Source organism: Lathamus discolor, chromosome 10 (assembly GCF_037157495.1).
Source record: "Lathamus discolor isolate bLatDis1 chromosome 10, bLatDis1.hap1, whole genome shotgun sequence".
Taxonomy (NCBI): domain Eukaryota; kingdom Metazoa; phylum Chordata; class Aves; order Psittaciformes; family Psittacidae; genus Lathamus; species Lathamus discolor.
Genome location: NC_088893.1, coordinates 12,186,400 through 12,206,122, shown reverse-complemented (window position 1 = coordinate 12,206,122; position 19,723 = coordinate 12,186,400). Strand labels below are relative to the sequence as shown.

The 19,723-nt window shown below is 50.4% G+C and overlaps 1 protein-coding gene across 6 annotated transcripts in view; it reads right to left on the bottom strand.

Moving 5' to 3' along the window:
• Window positions 1–528: 528 nt before the first annotated feature.
• The window catches only part of UIMC1 (ubiquitin interaction motif containing 1), a 38,683-nt gene continuing 19,488 nt past the window's right edge, over window positions 529–19,723 (bottom strand). For 3 of the 6 annotated variants that reach the window (XM_065690848.1, XM_065690847.1, XM_065690846.1), the window contains exons 6-13: window positions 17,245–17,309; window positions 14,642–14,718; window positions 13,642–13,721; window positions 10,211–10,379; window positions 4,896–4,974; window positions 3,226–3,346; window positions 1,437–1,500; window positions 529–984 (exon numbers count right to left, since the gene is read on the bottom strand). In XM_065690848.1, coding sequence (XP_065546920.1) covers window positions 731–984; window positions 1,437–1,500; window positions 3,226–3,346; window positions 4,896–4,974; window positions 10,211–10,379; window positions 13,642–13,721; window positions 14,642–14,718; window positions 17,245–17,309 — 909 coding nt within the window. In that variant the 3' untranslated portion in view covers window positions 529–730. Of the gene's footprint in view, window positions 985–1,433; window positions 1,501–3,225; window positions 3,347–4,887; window positions 4,975–10,210; window positions 10,380–13,641; window positions 13,722–14,641; window positions 14,719–17,244; window positions 17,310–19,723 lie in introns of those variants that run through there. The other 3 variants (XM_065690849.1, XM_065690851.1, XM_065690850.1) reach the window with 3 other exon arrangements.

Below are 19,723 nucleotides of genomic sequence, written 5' to 3'. Positions count from 1 at the left end.
GCACGGGCCGGCCCCGCTCTCCGCGGGCGAGCCTCGGCTGCCGTCAGCGCCGAGCTCAGAGCCCAGCTTTGATTCGCCCCGCGTTAATTAAGCAGCGCAGTAACGAGACATCCACCCGGTTCCTAGCAAGGGGCTCTACCGCCGGGCGAGAGTGCTCCTGGGGAACGGGGGACAATACAGCCCAGCCCAGGCTCCATCCTCCCCGCAGGCAGCGGGCTCCGGGCACACGGCAGCCAGGGAAGCCACCAAGGACACAGGGACACCGCTGTCACACTTGTCTCCACATCCGCTGGCTGCAGCGGGCAGCAGGCACGGAGGTGTCCTTTCCCCACAGTGCCCGTCCCCACAGAGCTGGGCACTGCAGCCCCCTGCTCAGGAGGGCCCTGAGCTCACAGCACCCCCCCAGAGCCCAGGGACAGGCTGTGGAAGCATGATTTTGGATGCACAGTGTGCCGTTCCTCCTCTCCTCCCTCCAGTGCCTCCCATTTCCCCAGAGAAAGACAGCACAGCTCCTCGGTGCTGCTGCAGTTTCATAAAAACATACATAAATATATTTCCATTTCTTTAACAGAGAGCAAAGCTGCACAGGCACCTATGAAACACAGCCACGGCTCCACCCAGCGCTCCCTGCACAGGTCGTACAAAACATAGAAAAGGGGGGGTGGGAGAACGGGGCTGCGCTAGAACAGGGACACGGTGCCATGGAGGGGACCTGTTGACCCCGGTGGCCTCAGAACTTGTGCTTCCTCCGGCGGCAGCCTTTGGTCTGCTGCTGGCTGCCCAGGCGAAGAGCCGCATGCGGCTCCAGGTCAACCACACAGTCTGTGGCTTCCGAGGAGATGCTGGGTTTCACAGGGGAGATGGTGAAGGGAAGGTGCCGAAGGGAGCTGGGGCTGTTCTCCACCAGCCCCCTGGCTCTGGCTGGGCGACCAGGAGGGGACTGTTGGTCTCCTAGTCCAGAGAGGGGGGTCCCCGCATCAGCACCTGCAACAAGAGCACATGTCAGCCCTGCCTGGCTGCCCTCTGTCGTGAGCCATGGGCAACGGAGGAGGGTGCTGCTGAGAGCATTTCCCCCTGCTTGGATCCATGTAAGGAAGCATGAGTGTGCAGGCACGGACAGCAGCACCCTGCCGCCCCCTCCCACCCCCCCCCCAGGAAGCTGGACATCTCTTGGTGCAATGGCTCAGAGCACACCCCTAGCCCTGCGAAGGCTCTGGGTGCTGGCACCAGTCCAGCGGGCAGAGGCAGGGATGTGTGCAGCCAGCTGCGTGCTGCTGACAACCAGTTAAGCCCCAGCCTCATGCTCTGTTCAGGAATTATAGACCCCTTCAAAAGGAATTTGCTGTCACAGCACAGTCCAGGCTGAGCGGGACCTAACAGGGAGAGCTGGGAAAGGGCAGCCCTGAGCCAGCCAGGCACAGAGAGCAGCTTCCCACCTGCAGACTTGCTCTCCGAGAGCTCCAGCATCCTGAGGAGTCCCCTCTCCTGTCCCCCAACGCCCTGCCAAGGAGAGAGAAACACAGTCACAGTGCTGCCACGAGGGAACCCCAAAGACAGGGTGGCCCTGTGGCCACACACTCCCCCAGCCCACGGGGTCCAGCTGGGTACAAGAGGGAATGCTGCATTTCCAGGGCTTCCAGATGAGCACAGCTAGTCACCAACGGGAAGGGCACTGCCCCATTCTCAGCCTGCCCGGTGCCTGATCAAAGGCAACCAAAGGCAGATAATAAAGCAGAGCATGGTAAGGAGGGAGGCCAGGGTGCAGGAAGCCATCCCCAAGCCCAGCCAGTGAGCACAGGGCTGTCACAGGAATGTGAGCACCAGCAGCTCTGCCATGGCTCTGGCACATCCCCAGCGCTGCACTCCGAGGCTCCATCCTGCTCCGTCTGAGTGTGTAGGGGCTTGGTGCTGGAGGAAAGGGCCTTCCTATAGGGAACAGCCAGAAGAGGAACACACATCCTGTGCTCCCCCTCAGCCCCTGGCGAGACGCAGCTGCTCTGGTCACGCAGGCTAAGAGAAGACCACTTGGCCTGGCTGCTCCCCGAGTCCAGCAATGCTCTAGAAGGTACAGGCATCCTGGCTGGAGGGTAGGGGCTGCAAAGCACCCCAAAATGTGCTGTGGCAGGAACCTGCAAGGCCAACAATGCCACTAGGAAGCTTTCTGACAGCCCAGCCCATGCCCAGCACGACCTGCTCCCCTGGTGAGCTGCCACTATGAGACAGGCAGGGCCAGAGGAAACACAGAGCCTTGCTGAGCTCTCCCAAACGGCCACCCAGCTCCAGCACCTTCCCCCATGCCCTGTGCCCGTGCCTGTGCCTGTGTACAGGACCCCACACACCAGCTGGCTGTGGGGCACAGGGACAGAGCCAAACACCCCCCACAGAGCTGGTCACATGCAGGAGCAGCCGTGCCCTGCAGTACTCTGAACAACAGCACTTGGCTGTATCCCAGCCAAAATCACCCACCAGAAATCTCATCATTTGCATCTGAATCCCCAGAGGGCTGAGGCCTGTGATGGATTTAAGGGATTATATGAAACTAAGACATCATGTTGCATCTTCATGCTGAGAATCACATTTCTGAGCGCAGGCAAAGCTGTGGCACTGGGGCTTTGCCCGCAGGAACCAGCAGGAAGGCTTGGAAGGACCCTCTCTGTACTCCATTGGGATCACCAAAGCGGAACAACACGGTGGGGACCAGCACCTGATGAGTGCCTGTGAACAAGCTGCTACCCATACTCCTACCTCCCACCTCCTCTAGAGAGGCACATCCCACACACCTCCATGTTTCCCCTGGGATACTACAGTTTGCTCTCCGCACCGAGCGGTTCCCCCTGCTCTGGCTCTGAAGCCTTCCCCACGGGAAAGGGCTTGTGGATCAAGTCAGATATGCCTGTCACCCTGACACTGCCCTCCATCTATATTCAGCCGAGGAAGCCTGCAGGACTGAGGCGTGCTGTCTGGCAGCGGGACAGTGCTGGCTGTCTGCCTGCTGGAGAGGTTACTGGCAGCTCTGCCGGATTAGCTCACCCCTGGGACAGGTCCATGCTCTCACAGTGTCGTGGGAAGGAGGGCAACGAGCTGTCTGGCCACAGCAGCCCGCAGAGGCAGGCAATCCTACACCAGGTCAGCTCATCCCATCAACCAGGGAAACAGCTCCAGCTGCCAACCCAGCCCCAAACCCAGCGCAAAGCAAAGGAGATGGTCTGCAGGGTCCCCCCTCACCTTGGCTCTTCGCAGCCTCCTGGTTCCCTGAGCTTGCCTAGCAGCCTGAAGGCAGCTGTCCACATGCCTCTGATACTGCAGCAGTGGCACCAGTGACTTACAGAGGTAGCACTTCTCACACCTGCCAGGCAGCAAAGGACAGAGCACCACATTAGGATTCACCCTGCACTGGGCTCCCAGCCACCAGCAGTGACTTTCCTCCTCCAGGCCACACCACAGAGAAGACATGTCACCAGATCAGGCCTCGCTCAGTGGGGTCAGGCCGGCACCAATCACAAAGACTGAGTGATTATCAGTTTTCCCTGCCTGTTCCCCTGTATCCTGCTGCTGCAGCAGCGGGACAGTAATCAAATCTGCTCATCTAACTATCTCAAACACCACTGATTTCTCCCCAGACATAAAGCACCCTGTCAAAATCCACAGAAATGAAGTGCAAGGGCTTTGCAAAGGGGAGTAAAATTCTGCCTGAAAAGCAAACCAAGTGTGTTAAATCAGAGAGACATTTTACCAGGGCTGGATGAACTTGTCTGACTAGTAAATCAAGTCTTTCTCTGCACTGTCTCCATTTTACATCATGCCACACTGGGAGAGGAATGCAGAGCACTCGCTCCTGCTGGGGGGCTGGCACAGTGTGCTCCTCAAACCCATTAATTTGTGTAGAAGATGCCCAAGCTCATGCAGGACATCCCTGTCCCCCCTTCCCAAGTGTGCCTGGGAACAAAATTATCCTTGCTGAAAGGAGATGAGGGTCAGGCACGGGTTTACGTAGCTACACTCGCTTCCACACTGGCTCTCGGCAGGGACTGAACCGTGCAGGAGGGCACTGGTTCTTCAGGAAGGGAGTATCCAGCCACGGAGCTATTCAGGAATGGACCATCTCCAAGAACAGACAAATCCCCAGGGACCAGCCCCAGCAGCATTGTGTTCAGTTTGATGAGCAGTGCTCTCATAGTAAAACTCACCCCAGGCTCTGAAATGCTTCTGGAGAGCCCCCATCAAGCAAAACTCTGCAGTACTTTTCCTGTATTTTCTTTCCAGTCAGTGCTGATTACCCAGATAATGTGTCTAAACAGAAGCTGTCCTCTCTATAATTAGCCTAATTCCATTAGTGATGTTGCCATCCACTGTTTGTAACAGCAAAATTGCTTCCATAGCAGGGATTTTACTGTCAGATCCTCTCTTATGATGCTTTGTGTGGGTGGCAGGAGGAGGGGCTGCATGGAAAGACATTAAACAAAGCCACTGCTATTCTGAAAGTCTAATTTAATTAAGAATATCACTACAGGTGCCATATTGACAGCCTCCCTGTCCTAGCCCCTTCTTATCCCAGGGTTACCAAGCTCAAATCTCCCATTAGAAACTGGCTGAGTTAGCACCATTTTAGCTACACAGCTCCCCCAACCATGGCCAGAGACCATGTACCCCTGACCTGCCACGGATTGGGCTGAAGGGAAATCAGTGCAAAAATAAACAATCTGAGAACAGCAAATTCCTCTTGCTTCGGTTTAAATATAGCCACACTACAACAGAGGCAATGAGGGAAGGCAATTTCTTAGGGAAACACTGCTGTAAAGCCAACGGCCAGCAATTCTACAGAAATAAAGACATCCACAGGCAAGCTAGAATGGAAGCACAGAAACAATCTTGGAGAGGCAAGCATACCTACTTACTTGTCAATGTCTAAGGATGACTGGCTGCTGTCACTGCTGGCTGCTTTACTTCTTGCCTCTCTCTGGCGCCGGGTGAGCACTAGAAGAGAAACAGGAAGGGTTGGTTAGCTGCCATCCACCCCAAAAACACCCCTACACCACACCTGAATGCAGCAAGTTTCAACTACTTCCACTCCAAGCTGCAGCAGAGGTGAGGGTAGAGGCAAAGAAATACTGCGCTGGGACAGGCAGGGTCCTTTTCCTGCAGAAGAGGTAGCTGGCCAATTCTCCTTTCTCCAGGGGGGATACTGCAGAAGTACCCCCCTCATACTTCTTCCTGGGAGCCAGGAGCCATTTCACACTGTAACTTGTCTTCTGCCAGAAGCAGCTGGATCAACAATATGTAGTTTACAGTCATTTTAAAGCTGACTGCAGCAGGGCAACAGCCTGGGAGGAGAGCTACACAGCTGCTCCAGCAGCACAGCCCTGGCCCTGGCAAACTGAGCACCCTGCCTGCTGCAGGAGGGAGCGTGGTAACTGGCAGCTAGGCAAGGAGAGCTGAGAGGGGCTGTGCAGAGGCTCAAGACCCTTCTGCAGGTGTGGCAGGAAGAGCTCATGCTGGAAAGGGAAGGTTACAACAATCAGCCTGCACTCACCCATGTGAACTGGGGGTGATCTATTGTCTGTGTAGAACTCTGTGGGGCCTCTGGGTGAAGATCTCTACCAGGGCTGAGCATCAGCAGTGCTGAGAAGGGAAAGGCCAGCTCCAGCACATGTGGGTAGCTAGCAAGATCCTGGCTGACCAGCATGATGATGGGACCAACAATTTCTGTTCCTTCAGCAAGCCCCAGCAGTCTTCCCAAACCTGCTCTCCAGGCATCTGCAGGGAGCATGCCAGAGTGTTGTCTCTTTCAGTTGAATTCCTCTCAGCGTATTCCTGTTGACATGCCACCAGCAAAGATCCTCAGGGAACATATCAGATAGCTTAGCCTGCCTCACCAGGGATGTTCAGAACTCCAGTTCCAAAACAGCTGTCACAGTAAGTACTCTTGGGCAAACTGGCTAAGGGGGCAATGCAGGGAGCTATTTTACAGCCCAGTAACATTGCTTCCCATACTCTCATTAGGAGAAAGGTCTGAATGAAAGGTATAAGCATGACAAACCTCTTATTGTTGGCATATTATCTGTCATAAAGGAACACACAAGATTTTGCAGAGAACAAAGGGAATCCTTCAGAGTTTTAGGAAAACCTCATTTCTAGTGTTAGACAACACTAATATCTATCCATGATGCTGATACAACATGGCCTATCCCTTAGGAGCAATCACTGATCTGCAGCCACGACAAGCAAATGCACTGCGAGATGCTCAGGAGCTGTTGGGGCTGACGGGAGACATTCATGCTGAAGAACGAAGCTCGAGGGTTTCCTTGGACGTGGGTTTTGTCTTGTAGGCGATGACCGATACCAACAGCTCATTTCTCACAGGCACCAAAGCGGACATTTCTCTTTGACTTGGCCTGGCCCAGATTTGAAGTGGCAGCCTGACACGGAGGACTGATAACAGCAGCCACCCCCCAGGCCCCTTCAGCCTCCCAACAGCCCAACTCACATGTGCGTTTGACAGGGTGGTGAGAGCTGCTCTCCAAATCAGCGTGCACTCGTTAATGTTCGTTTAACACCGCCTCGGGAGCCTCATACACCAGCTCAGGTGCTAATCAGTTCTAGCTCCTTCCAAAAGCAGTGAACGCATCTGGCATAATGGCCCCATCAGAGATGTCTGGGCCCAGCTCTGCAGCTACCCATGGGAAGCCCCCCAGCTGTGCTGCTGGAAGCAGAGGCACAGGAGAGAGAACAGGGCTGGCTGGTGAGACACAACCCCTCACAAAACACGGTGCTCACCTGCAGGAAGTCTTCAGAACACTGGAGAAGACATGCCATGGGGAAAATCCCCACCACAGAGCGGTGCTGACCCACTGTGTGACAGAAGCCTTATAACTCTTCCGGTGCAATGCTCTTTGCTGGGTCAAACACACTCTGTAGCTCAAGAACAACCTTCTCCATGGCTTGGCACTTCTGGTTGACCCACCAGGTTCCTCCTCACTCTCACCACCAGCCGTTCCACTTTCTGTGCAGGATGCTATCACAGACAGGCCCACCAGCATCTTGTCCCTTCTCAGAAGTGATGAAGCTTTCTTCTGCATCCCTTCTGTTACTCTTTCTGTTGTGTCAGTGCCACTTCTATTGATGTCAGGAGCTTTTCAACAGCACCAGTGCTGCTGATGAAGACTGACATCAGGTTGCACTTGAGGCTTTGGGAGGAAGGGATATACCAAATGCTCATTTTCCTGGGATCACTTGGGAACTAAGAGGTTGGAGCATGTAGATGAAGGGCAAGAGGAACAGAGCATGTCACAAAGCTCAAGACCATTTGCTGTACTCAGTATCAGCCAAGACTCACTTCCAGACTGAGACCAGCAGATTCCTGCTTGGCAACAGCAGCAGATGCAGTGACTCCAGCACTCCCATGTCACACAGGCGAGCCCCTCAGCAAGTGCATGCAGGAAGAGTGAGCTGGCACAGTGCTTCCATGGCTCCACTCCTTCACTTGGAATTAGCACCAGTCACTGAGCTGGAAACCTGTGACCCGAACCTCCCCTAGCCTGCTGCAACAGCAACAGCAGGCTCCTCTTTGTTGTTTACTCAGACCACAGGAAAATGGAAATTCATGAGCAGATTTTCATCCTGCCCAGGTATGTGGTGCTCTGGGCATCTGGCCAGCACAACCATGTACATATGTGAGGGAAACAACTCCGACTCATCTTGCCCAGCTACCTCATTTGAAAACCTGTCCTTAAATATCAGCCAGGCTGAGCTGGCCTCCTGATAGGTAACACTGAAAGATTCTGGTGCATGGTTACAAGAGGGATGAACAGAAGTAAAACCAGCAAGGACCCATCCTTTTGTAACCATAAAACAAAGCCCACTGACAGCTGTAGTCTGCAGGACTGCACAATCTGCCGTTCTAGAGACACCAGGACTAAATCCAATTAGTAAGTCCAAAGACAGACCAGGCACCCCTGACCCTGTGCACACTGAAGCCATCTTTTCTTAACAGATCAGGACATGGCTTAGAGGGCAGAACTTTGACTCTTCTCTCACACAAGGCTGTTGCTGTGCTCTCAAGACACCAGCAGCCAGCCAAGACCACACAGCACTGCAGCAGTAGAGAACAGCTTCTGGACCCACACAGGAGCTGGCATTTGCTTCAGGAGACAGCTCTCCCACCTCTTTTTTCTCCCCATGCATTAGCTTTTCCTATGGATTTTGTGCTAGTGATGGATGCCAAGGTAACAGCGCTGGAAGCAGAGTCCTTTTGTACCTGCACAGCTGTGCCAAGCTACTCTCTGGCCTCTGCTCAGAGCTGAACATCAACCCTGCCTATTGAACTCAAACCCCACTGACCAGCCCGTCAGCTGAGACCTCTTTGCGTGACTGTTGCCTTTGTACAGGCACTTGGAACTGGAGCGAGGTGCCCCACAAGCCAGGCAGGATTGTGACCCACATTACATCCTGCTCCAGGTCCAGGAAGCCAATTGTCCTGCAGACAGCCTTGGCGCAAACAGCCCTGGCATCACAGACTGTTATGGCTAATAAAGCCTGGTGTCTACAGAGAAAATACTAGAATAACTGGCAATAGAAAACCCAAATTACTGTGATTTTGTCCCCAAACCATCACTCTGCTTAGAACCATTGTTGCAGACCAAAATCTCTTTTATTTCAGGCTGGTTTTCTTATGGGTAGACTGTTCTGTACAAGCCAGAACAGCAGAGTAGCAATTCCAAATTAACTACCCTTACAAACATCCCCAAGGAGACCAGTCTGGAAGCAGAGTGGAAAGGCCAGCCTTGAACTCTGTCCTGTGGAACACCAGCACCAAAGGAAAGAACAAATTCCCTCACACTGCCACAGAATTCAAAGCCTTTTCCTGATCACAGTGAGGATTCCCCAGGATCAATGGATATACTCACAGTCCAGCCACACCAGGGACCCGATTACCACAGGGCCAAAGACATTCCTGCTAAAAGGCATACTAAAAATTCAGCTCCATTTTCTAGCACAGATAAAACCTTTATCACTGTTGAGGATGGGAGAGGAACTGTGGTAATTTGTGATCTGCTGGAGCTGAATACTTGCATTAGCAGCTGGTTTGTGCCTGCAGAGAGAACTCCCCACCAAAACTAAGCACCAAGCAGTATCAGCCACTACTCTGGCTCCTGTGATCTTGACAGGACCTATGTCATATCCCAACAGATTTTGTGTAACAGGAACCTCATATTTTAAAACTACATCAACTCTGCATTAAGATTACACGATGAAACTTCTTCCTGCTAGAGGAAAGCAGAAGCCACAGTTCTTGTACTAGCTCTGATTTGCTCAAATTGCTTAAACATCACAGATTCAGGTTGCATTTAATAACCCAGTGTGTAACTGAAAATTATATATTCACAACCTAAAAAGTTAATCGTATTACAAGCTATTACTTTGATATTACGTGACATTGTGCTAGTATAGACTTTACATTTCAAGTAGCAGTTAAAACATAACTTACTATGTTGATAACCAACCGGTGTTGTTTGTTCACTTAAGCTCTACAAAGGTTGGCTATGGAAAACTGATACAGAGAAGACTGAAGAGGATTAATATAGGCATTCTGACTGTGCTTCTATGCCTCACTTCACATGAAGGAGAAAAATCCAAGCTCCCAGATCGATAGCTATCATTCTGCAATTTTAGAGGAACAAGAGGGAAACTTTTCTGCAATCTCTTGCAGCTGAACAAGCCATTTTTGCACACACAAATGTCAGACTTGCTGCAGAGCACAGGCCATGCTTGGAGTGGCACAAAACACTCTCTCAAGAACCCTGGAGGATGCTCATCCATGTGGCTCAGGAGCTGCCATTTTCTACCACTGGCAGGTTCTCTGCAGGTCCTCGATAGAACAGACAATAGATATGTCCTATGACATCTAGCCTACTGCCTGATGCATCCAGGGCTAGAACCTGTGGTTATATTCTATTTGTACACTTTCCAAGGGACTAATAATGTAATGAATTATGAAGTCAATCAGAGAGAAGATGTCTCTGTGCAGGAGACACTGGAAACACAAGAACCTCTGATAACACTCTCCTGGCCAGCCTGGAGATGGAACAAGCCAGAGTGAACCTCCCTCCATGCCAGGGCATGCCCCAAACATCCCGAGAGGGACAAGACTGCAGCATCTGGCTGCAAGTAACAGGGAAGTGGACAAACACAAAGAGCAACTCTCTTGGCAGACCTGGGCTGTCCTTGCCAGCCTCCTGTCCCACGACACCGTTGCAGTACATGGCATGCGGCTCGATCTCTGCAGAGGGAAAGCCTTGATCACACATGGGGCACAACACACGGTCAGCAGTGGTAGGACTGCGCTCAGCCACGGTCTTGTCAGTGTCTTCATCTCCACCAGCCTAAAGAAATAATTAAGCAGACAGTTAATTGTGCCATTTCTCTTTCTTTTCTACAGGTGCAGAGCTCCATGCTGTCTGGGAGTCACCCTCCTACAGACTCAGTTTTTCTTGGAAAGTTTTATTCTTCCCTCATCATACACTGGTCAGAAATAACACCACTGGCTGAGTAAACCGTGCAGCACTAATAACTAATTCTTCTTCCAAAGGCAGTATGTCCTTCTGAATCATCGTGAAGCCTCCCTGCACAGCCATGCACACCATTTAAGGCAAACATCACCTGTACTACCACGGAAAAATGGCAAAGCTTCCATTAATCAGGAAAGCTCAGAAGCGAAACTGATGGAAAATTCATGGGGCAAGGCAAGAGTTCAACACCTGAGTTGTGCTCTTCAGTTTCTGGACATGATCCACGCTACACAGGCAGCACTGTCTGGGAACACAGCTTTCCCCAGGATGAAAGGATGTGCTCTTAGGGAGTCTGGAGTGATCACTGGGAAACTCCTCCTCTCTAGAGGAGGTGGCTGGAGCAGTCACCAGAGGGGGCACACATCAAGGAGAGAGGCAACACTATTAAAAACCCATGTCACAAAGAATTACTAGCAGTAGCTTTTCATCAGGGCAAAGTGACAGCCCATGTTTGTTCTCTGGGTGCTGTTACCAGTCACCAATACTCTCTCCTGCACTGGTTACACAGCTGCAGAGGTGCTTCACTACCCACCCGCAGAGGTACAGCCTGCTCCCTATGCTGATGTTCCCAAGGCGCAGCAGACTGCTGCCATCTCATTCGTAACTAGATCTCTGCCTAGTCAGGCATTCTACAAGACTTCTCCACATTTAAGAAAGAACCTTTACCTCCCTGCAGTGATTTTAAAGTTATTTAAATATTAACCACATAGAAGAAATCTATAGGAGAATAATACAGGAGAGTTTTCTGTTAGGGCTAAGCAGTGACATGTAGACAGTGTGCAGCAAAACTGCTGTCTGCTTCCCTCCAATGGTATAATTTCAGGGAAGCAGTAATTGGGGTCAGACAAGATGCTCGGTGCCACCAGAGTGCTTTGTCACATTACTCAGTTTATTACTTGCCTTTCCAAATGAGGGTCTGATCCTGATTTTTATGTCTTAAAGGGAACGAAGGTGGTTTGTTGTCTCAGAACAGCTATGCAAAGAATTGCAGGACTGGGCCTCAGAATAAGAACTGAACCCACAAAATGCCTTTCTCCCAGACACTGGCTGAAAGGCCACGGGACTGAGCTCCAGGAACACCTCTCTCATTTCCAGGGAGGCTCTTTGCCCTGGATTTCTGCAGAGGAGCTGCCACATGAGTTCCTCCAGCTGAACACAGGATGCTGAAGTACCTCTCTTACAGCATTAGCACTCGTACCTTCCTCTAACATCTCAGCGTCCCTACATCTTGCAAAGTCCTCACCGTGGGGCGTCACACAGAGGAGTCATAAAAAACAAGATGTGTCAGATATGAATGATCAGATCAAACCTGCATTATCCTCATCAGACAACACACAGAAAAAACATGATGGGAAAAGCAGCAGGCACTGCTCCTTCTAGCTGCCATTTCTAAAGCAATCTTAGGAGATCTCTGATTCTGCACACCCTGCCCGCCTACATTTGGTGGTAAATTACTAATTTTAAATGGAAATGCAACATTCTGTAACAAAAGACACCACGGTCCCAAAACTGCTTGTACAAAACAGTGCTGTAACAGTCTGGAAAACCTCAACTGCAGAACCAACCACCCCTGTCAGAGGCTGAGACTGTTGCCTCTCCTCTTTAGCAGAAGAAATTGCTTACAAGACATAGCACTTCCAGCCAACAGTGAGCCAAGAGCAGTGCTAGAGGCTGAGCTCAACAAGAAGACTCCTGCGTCCTGGCTCAGCATCTGCTAGGAAGAAGTCAGTCCCTGAGGTCTGTGCTCACTCCATGCTAACTGCTGATGCACTGAAGCTGTTTCTGCTGTCTTCCTGGAGGGCTGCAGGCTCTGGAATGATACCTCCTGCCAATGATAATGCTGTCAAACAATACCTAGGAAGCCCCACTTCACCACTTCCAACACTGTGCTGATCACCTTCTACTGTCAAGACAGGGGTGTGAGACCCAGGCACCCTCTGCAAAGCACAAGGCACAGGGAAGCATTCTGGCCACAGCCAAATGGTCATGAACATGCTTCTGTGGCTGCCCAGTTCTGCACAGACCTGCTGCCTCCCACTGCTGCAGTCTCTAATTGACTAAACAGTGCTTAGAGATACCTGCAGAATGAAAGGCACACAAGAGCAGAAGCTGGTTTATTAAGAGGCCCACGACTATGAGACATCAGCACCGCAGACGCACTGTACAAGCTGCAGACTCCCAGAATGAGCTTTCCACAAATGAGTCCTCTTGTTGAGAGCTGTACGACTCTGTATTCATGTACCCTGCCAGAGGAGTACTTGGCAACCCCTTTGATATCGCTCTCTAAATTAATAGACAAAGGGAGTTTTATCAGAAGCAGGAACTAAAGTCAGACGTCGGCACAGCGGCAGCTGCGAAGCAATTGCTGTGCAGGTGTGACAACGGGGAAAGGAGCCACACAGTGCACATCTGCATCTGAGGTACAAGGATGGCCCTGCCAGGACTCCCTGTGAACTGTTCCTGCACAGAAAATAACAGTCCTGGACTCAGGTCATTCTGCCTGGACTGCAAACCACCACCATCCCTCAGCACTTCAATGTCACCTTTATCACATCCCAGTCTCTGGGTGAACCTCTCCTTTACCAGCCTCTTTGAAATGGCGCGTGGAGAACATCAAAGTTCAGGTGACTGTAAAAGGGAAAAGCACATCACAACACAAGTGACTGAGGTGTTGTAGGACTCCCCTCACAGCTCCTGGGGTCCCTTTGCATTGCTGTCCATCACAGCACTATTATTTCTGAGCATGGGCAAGCACCAGCACTGCCACCCCCACTGATGGCATCCTCCAGCACAGCAGTCTGTGTGGTATAAAAGAACAATCTGGGATTTATAACAACTCTCTCCAGCTACAAGACTGAAAGGCTCCAGAAGCAGCTGCAAACAGCCCCCAGCCAAAAGGGACTGCAATTACAAAGCAGTGGAGAAAAAGTGAAGAGGCAACTGTTTGTCAGGATCCCAACAGCAAAAATCCAAGCTCCCAGCTGCCCAAGGGGAAACACCACCACAGCTCTGCTGAGTCAAGGTCTAGAAGGCAGGACTGGAAACAGGACCCTTCCCCAGCTTCTATGCCTTTTACCTGCATAGGTGCATCTCCAGGGCCTGAGCAGAGCTCTTCTCCCTCCACCTCAAGAGCTTCCTGTGGACTTGTCTGGGTCTCTGCAGAAAAACACCTCCACGTCAGAGCCAGTTTGCAGCCCCCAAACCACATCCTCACTTGTGGATGCAACTCAGCCCATTTCTTTACAGCACTTTCACAGCTTCAAAACATCTTTTTTAGACTTGCCACCTATGTTATCAGACAACGTGCAACGACACAGCTGGATGAGGGGTTAAAGTCACAGCACGATGGTGTGAGGACAAAGCCACCTCAACTTCGCGGCTTCATGGGGAGTGAGACTAGACACAGGGAAATTGCGTGGGATACTTGCTGGGACAGAGACAAAGCAAGAATAGAGCTCTCGCATCGAGACAACAGAGCTTCCCTTCTGCAGCCTGCCTCGCAGTCACACCTCCTTTAGACCTCCACGTCTTCCTTAGCAACAAAATCTGCCTCCAAGCACCACCACTACCCCTCTCTCTCCAGCTGCTCAGGAACAGGAATGGGCTTTTCATGTATGTTCTCACTGAAAACCCTGAACTGGAAAACCTCAAACATGGTAGGACAGAGCAAGGAAGAAAAGCTTGTTGGTCCCAAACACTTTCCATTAATGTAGTAATTTAAGACAAAAAAATCATTTCAGCTCTCACACTTTACACGTTTTGATACTGAAAATCTTGACTGCACTAAAGAGACCATTCCTGACACCTTGATTTGAGTGATCCCTCCACACCCATTGACATCCTGGTGTCTCTTCAGCAGCAAGTCCCCAGCAATCTCTGGTCACAGAACCATCTTTGAGGAAATGGGTCCAAAACCAGGGAATCAAATTAAAGTACCTGAATAATTTCAGTCCTGACAAATGAGACTGGGAAATAAATCTCCGTTGGAATAACCTGAAGTTTTTCTTCTTTTCTCTGAATTTTAAAAGTGTGGAACTTTCAGTGCAAAGTTCAGAGCATTTTCAAGTGCCTCTTACCTGGGCAGACAGAGATCTCTTCTTCAGCAGAGTTTTCTGGGCTCCTTTTACTGCCAAGTGGAGTCAATACAGAGATGCTGTTCAAAATATAAATACAGTATCAGTCTCCAATCCAGTAGGTGTGACAGCCACACCAGCCTGCCTCACGCAGCTCAGGACAGCAGATGATGCCATAATTTCCAAGCAGTCAATATCTGATAGCCAGAAATAGGATAGTCAGACCAGGCTAACAGCAAAATATGGGTATAAAAAGCTGTCCTAAGCAAAAAACCCTAAGGGAACATTTTTATCTTCTAGAAGCCCTTGACAAAAAGGCACAAAGGGCCACTATCGCATGTCAAGGGAGCAAAAATATCTGCTCACAACTGTGGGACACTCGATTCTTTCTACTCTTGGAAGATTTGAGAGCTGTGCAGGTAGGTATCAGCAATGTGCTTCTTTCTATCTAGGGAAGGAAATCCCCAGAGAGAAAAGACACAGAGTTGCTTTATCCCACCCTACCCTCTCCCTCCTCACACTGCTAATTTTCTCCCTTATCACTGTGCACAGCAACCAGAAGCAGCAGAGACAACAAAAGACAGGGCTTCCCTGCAGCAAAGCCCTAACAGCGTTAGTGTGGCGGTTCCTCCGGGCAGCACCAGGTACTGCTCCTCTCGTTTTGACCTTCCGATTCCTCCTTTTCTTCTCTCCCTCCCAACACTGCTCAATGTCTTTCTGGAACAAGCAGGCACTGCTGAGTAAGTCTGGCACCCATGCTGACACGCACCGCGCCTCGCGTGGCTCTCTGATGAGTCTGATCAAGTATGCAAGAACACACTTTAAAAACATGAATCCCCATACTGACAAATAGAAAATTTATTAAGCTCAACCACAGGCCTTGGAGAGGAGAGAACAGCCACTGCTGATTTATGATAAATAACAAAATTCCGATAGGAAATCTCAAGTGGCTTTTCTCTCTAAATAAAGCATCTCAGAGCATTTGTTATGAATCCAGGCTGAGTGTGTTTTACTCCGTGTCTAACATCAGGGCTCACTTCAAAAGAAGTCACACAAAACAACTTGCTATGACATTTATAAAATGGGCTAATCAATTTGAAGTCAAACCACATTTCTTGCTACACCAACTATCTCCTGGTAACAAAGCCTATAATCATTTATTAAAACCCCAATGTACCCTGCTCCACACAAAGTGTAAAACAATCAGGCAGAGCAGCCCACAGAAAGCAAAGCAGCTTCTTCCCACTGCTCCACTTCCTAAACTGCTTCACTACCTCCAGACAGCTCCGAGCCGTGTGTTGCTGTGAAGTGCTGCTGAGGGCAGCTGGTTGGGGTGCCTGAGCCTCACCCGAGAGAGGGCTGTGCTGGCAAATTACCAGGAGCCAGATGGCAACACTTAATGTGCACAAAACTGCAAAGGCTGCAGCCATTTCTTGCCTTGCTGCAGATGTGCCAGCTGCTGACAGAGGGGCCGCAGCACCCAGCTGTGCTCAAGCCCCAAGAGGGGCAGCCAGGAGCTCCTGGGCAGGTTGGGGAATGTCCCGAACTAACCCCAGCAGCCACCCCAAAGAGCTCTCTCTCTCTTCCCATATACAGCCCTGGGTTCTTCTGCCTTAAGGAGAGGGCAGCGCTGCAGAGTGCACACCTCAGTGCCTTCCATGCAAGCACACGAGCTCAGACCCCGGCTGTCACAGACTCATCATCCTCAGCAGCAATGGCAGCAGCAGGTCCCTCCTGCTCCCCAAGGAGAGCTTTAAGCTTGTTAGAAAGGTGCAAGCAGGAGGGATTTTCATACTCTGCATATTGACTGCTCAGGCCAAATGCTGTTAGATCAGAGGACAGTTGGCAGTTCTGTTCCAAAGCAGGTTTAAATTATAAAACCCAGCAAATTAAAAACATGACATTATCTGGCCTCTCTTGTAACTTGCTCCTTGAATCTTCTCCCATTTGCCCTTCTTCTCCCACAGCCTTCGCTGCAGAATTGCATCCCACAGGAAGGAGAAGGAAAAAACGGAAAAGAGGAGTAGGCTTAAATCTGAAGAAAATCATGTTGACTTGTCCCACACCTGTCATCTGCTGAAGTGGCTTTTCTGGAGCACTGCACTCTATCTTTGGCTGATAGGCAGTGCCGTCTGGCTTCCTCCTCCCTTCTTTCCTCTTCAGCAGTAAGGCAAGAACATAAAAATACACACAGAAATCCAGTAAACCCTCCACCGTGCTGCCTATGTGCCTTCCCAGGCAGACCACGTGATGGCATCGCTATAACTCACCTTCAGCTCACCTCCCCATCTCCACAGCTCTAGGGCACCATGTCACATTAGCTTCAGAGGGCAAGGATCAAGTCCTACTTGTACGAGGATGCACCTTGCATGTTTTATAAAGTAATAAAGGTAACTGATCTCTTCTCCCCAGTTGTGTCCCACCTCTCTCCCACACTGCTCCAGATCCATGGATTTCCAGGAATACCTGACAGCAGACAGCTTTTCCGGCAAGCCCTGCAGTGAGCCCCAGTGCGACTGCACCCCAAAACATTGCAGGGAGAGTGGCAGGGCCCCCATCACCAGAGTGAGCCCGTGAGCCCCACGTTCTGAAATTGCTGTCCTCACCTCTGTGCAACTTGCATGGGTTCCCCTTCCTCACGTGCATCGTCTGCAGGGAGCACCTGGGAGGCCTGGAAAGGAACATTCTGGTGTTATGCAAACAACATACAGGGCTAATGAGGACCTGCTGGGTCTTCAGGTTCTGTCCCTGACATCACGCCTGGTCTGTCATGTACTTTTTTCTGTAAATGGCCAAGTATCCGTCCTGAACCAGGCAGCTCTTCTCCTCCATCACTCCTTTTGATAAGGTGTTCCCGCAGCTCCCTGAGATAATGCCTGGCACTACTTTTTGTTGCCCTGTCTAGACATGTTCCTGGACATTCCATGCCCATCCATTCAGGTCAATGTTGCCCAGCACCTTCCACACCATCTGCCTGTTCCTAGCACCTATCCTGATGCATCTGCAAGCAGCACCCACAGCTCTTCTCCTTCTCCATTTGTACTGAGCTAGGCAGCCCATGGACTTTAGTGTCCCCTCAACTCCCTCAGCTCCCCAGCAGCCCTCACCTCCTCCAGTTTAAAATGTATTTGGCTGAGCCAGGGTGACCTGATCAACTGGTACAGCCCATGTCTGAGCATGAGAAGTGCTTCTCTGAAATTTTGTGTAGATAACATCTGGGGCATTTTTCTTGACTGGGAATCAGCTGTCCCATCAAGGAGAGGGAACAGATTAACCTGCACAATCTACAGCTGGTAAATCCCTGTGCATTTATCCCATTTTTCATTGAGCTCTATGACTTACTCTTTCCTTTAAAATTTGTTCAAAAGCCGTATGCAGTGCCGAGGTCAGGCTAACATGCCAGTCATTACCCAGCTCCCTTTCTTCTTCTCCAGTGTACATGTTACACTTGCCATTCTCTAATCAGATGGAATTACAACGGTTTATTAGCAGTCCTTGCTGTCAGGCCTGCAATTTCTCATGCTAGTTCTCAAAGCAACTCAAGGGGTTTTCCTCCCCCTTCCTCGAGTCTATTAAACTCTCTGAGTTTGATTTCTACCACAGGTTTCAACTTCAATCAGCTCCACTCCTGGATGGCTGATGCACTTCCCCAGCAAGCCCCAAAACAAAGCCTCCTGTCAGATTTCCCTAAAGTGACTCTAAGCCCCCAAATATTCTGTTTTATCTACACTGTTCTGCACTTCTTCACAACCTACCTCATCATTAACATAAAATACCACACCTCCTCTTTTATTTTTATTTCTCTTTTTTCCTGAACTGTGCATATTTTAATACCTCTGCTCTGGTCATGAATACTGGGCCAAGCTTCTGGGTTTCCTACTACATATAAGACATGACATGAATTCACTAATTCAGGTCATCAGACTAACTCTCCAGAAGGGAGTCTTTTCCCTCCGAATCTCTTAAAGACCAAGTGTCCCCATACCTAATTTGAAATATGATGAAATAATTCATTCTATTAGCACTGAGGTTTGTTAGTGCAGGTTCCCAGATCTCCTGACAAGAGCATTGGCTCTGTGCAGACATCCCTGTCACAGCAGTTGGGCACTGCCAGGGTGGAAGGTCTCTGCCCACTCCAGGGGAGGGTTTCAAAGCAGAGGTACAGGCAGCCCCCTTCAAGCACATCCCTTGCACCTCCACTTCACTGGTACAAGACACAGCACGAGGCTTTTTCAAGGACTGCTTTGAATCCCCAGCCTAAAATCACCAGCCCCATCAGCAAAGCAGCCCCAGGGGCACTGGGGAGCCCCAGGGCAGCACAGGCGGCAGGGTCTGCAAGCGATGCAGCACAGCGGGATCACGACTGCTCTTAGCCCCTCCTTTGTCACTGCCAGTGGAATCGTATTTGATAGAAGGAAAAAAAATGGAGACAAGGCACAAGCAAACATCAAACATATTGATCCTGCAAGTAAATCACCTGCACTGGCCTCGGTGTGCGACGGCACAGAGGGGCGAGAGAAAGGAGCAACCGCTCAAGCTGGGTGTGATAAGGTAGATGAAAGGGCATTTGAAAATGATTTCCTCTCAAGTAAATAGAAGACTGGCAAGGGGTTTGGGCAGGGGTTGGAATGCTGAAGTCTGCTTCCCTTCCCCCTTCCTGATTTTTTCACCTTAAAAATACCAGAAAGGCTGCACCTACATACACATTACAGCTCTTTGAGCTCTTGTGGTCAGGATGAGTGCATTACAAGTTCCCACTCAGTGCCACTAAACCCTCTTTTCTCCCCAAGTATTAATTAGATATTAGCATTAAACGGATAATATAAAAATAAAATACCCCACAATTTTCAATACTGATTAAGAGTGCATGCCCTTCCCAGCTGCTGCAGCTCTCCGAGGGCTTTAGCATACACCTCCACAGACCTGCAGTCACCCCAATCTTCCAGATTAATAACACCTCCCATTTCCACAGGAAAAGACAAAGAATTAGAGAAAGCAGTTTGCCTGAAGAACCTTCCAGGTCTTTTGTACCTATCTTAAATAAATGAAAAAAGGCACAAGTCAGTTTCTTTCCTCTGCAGGTCA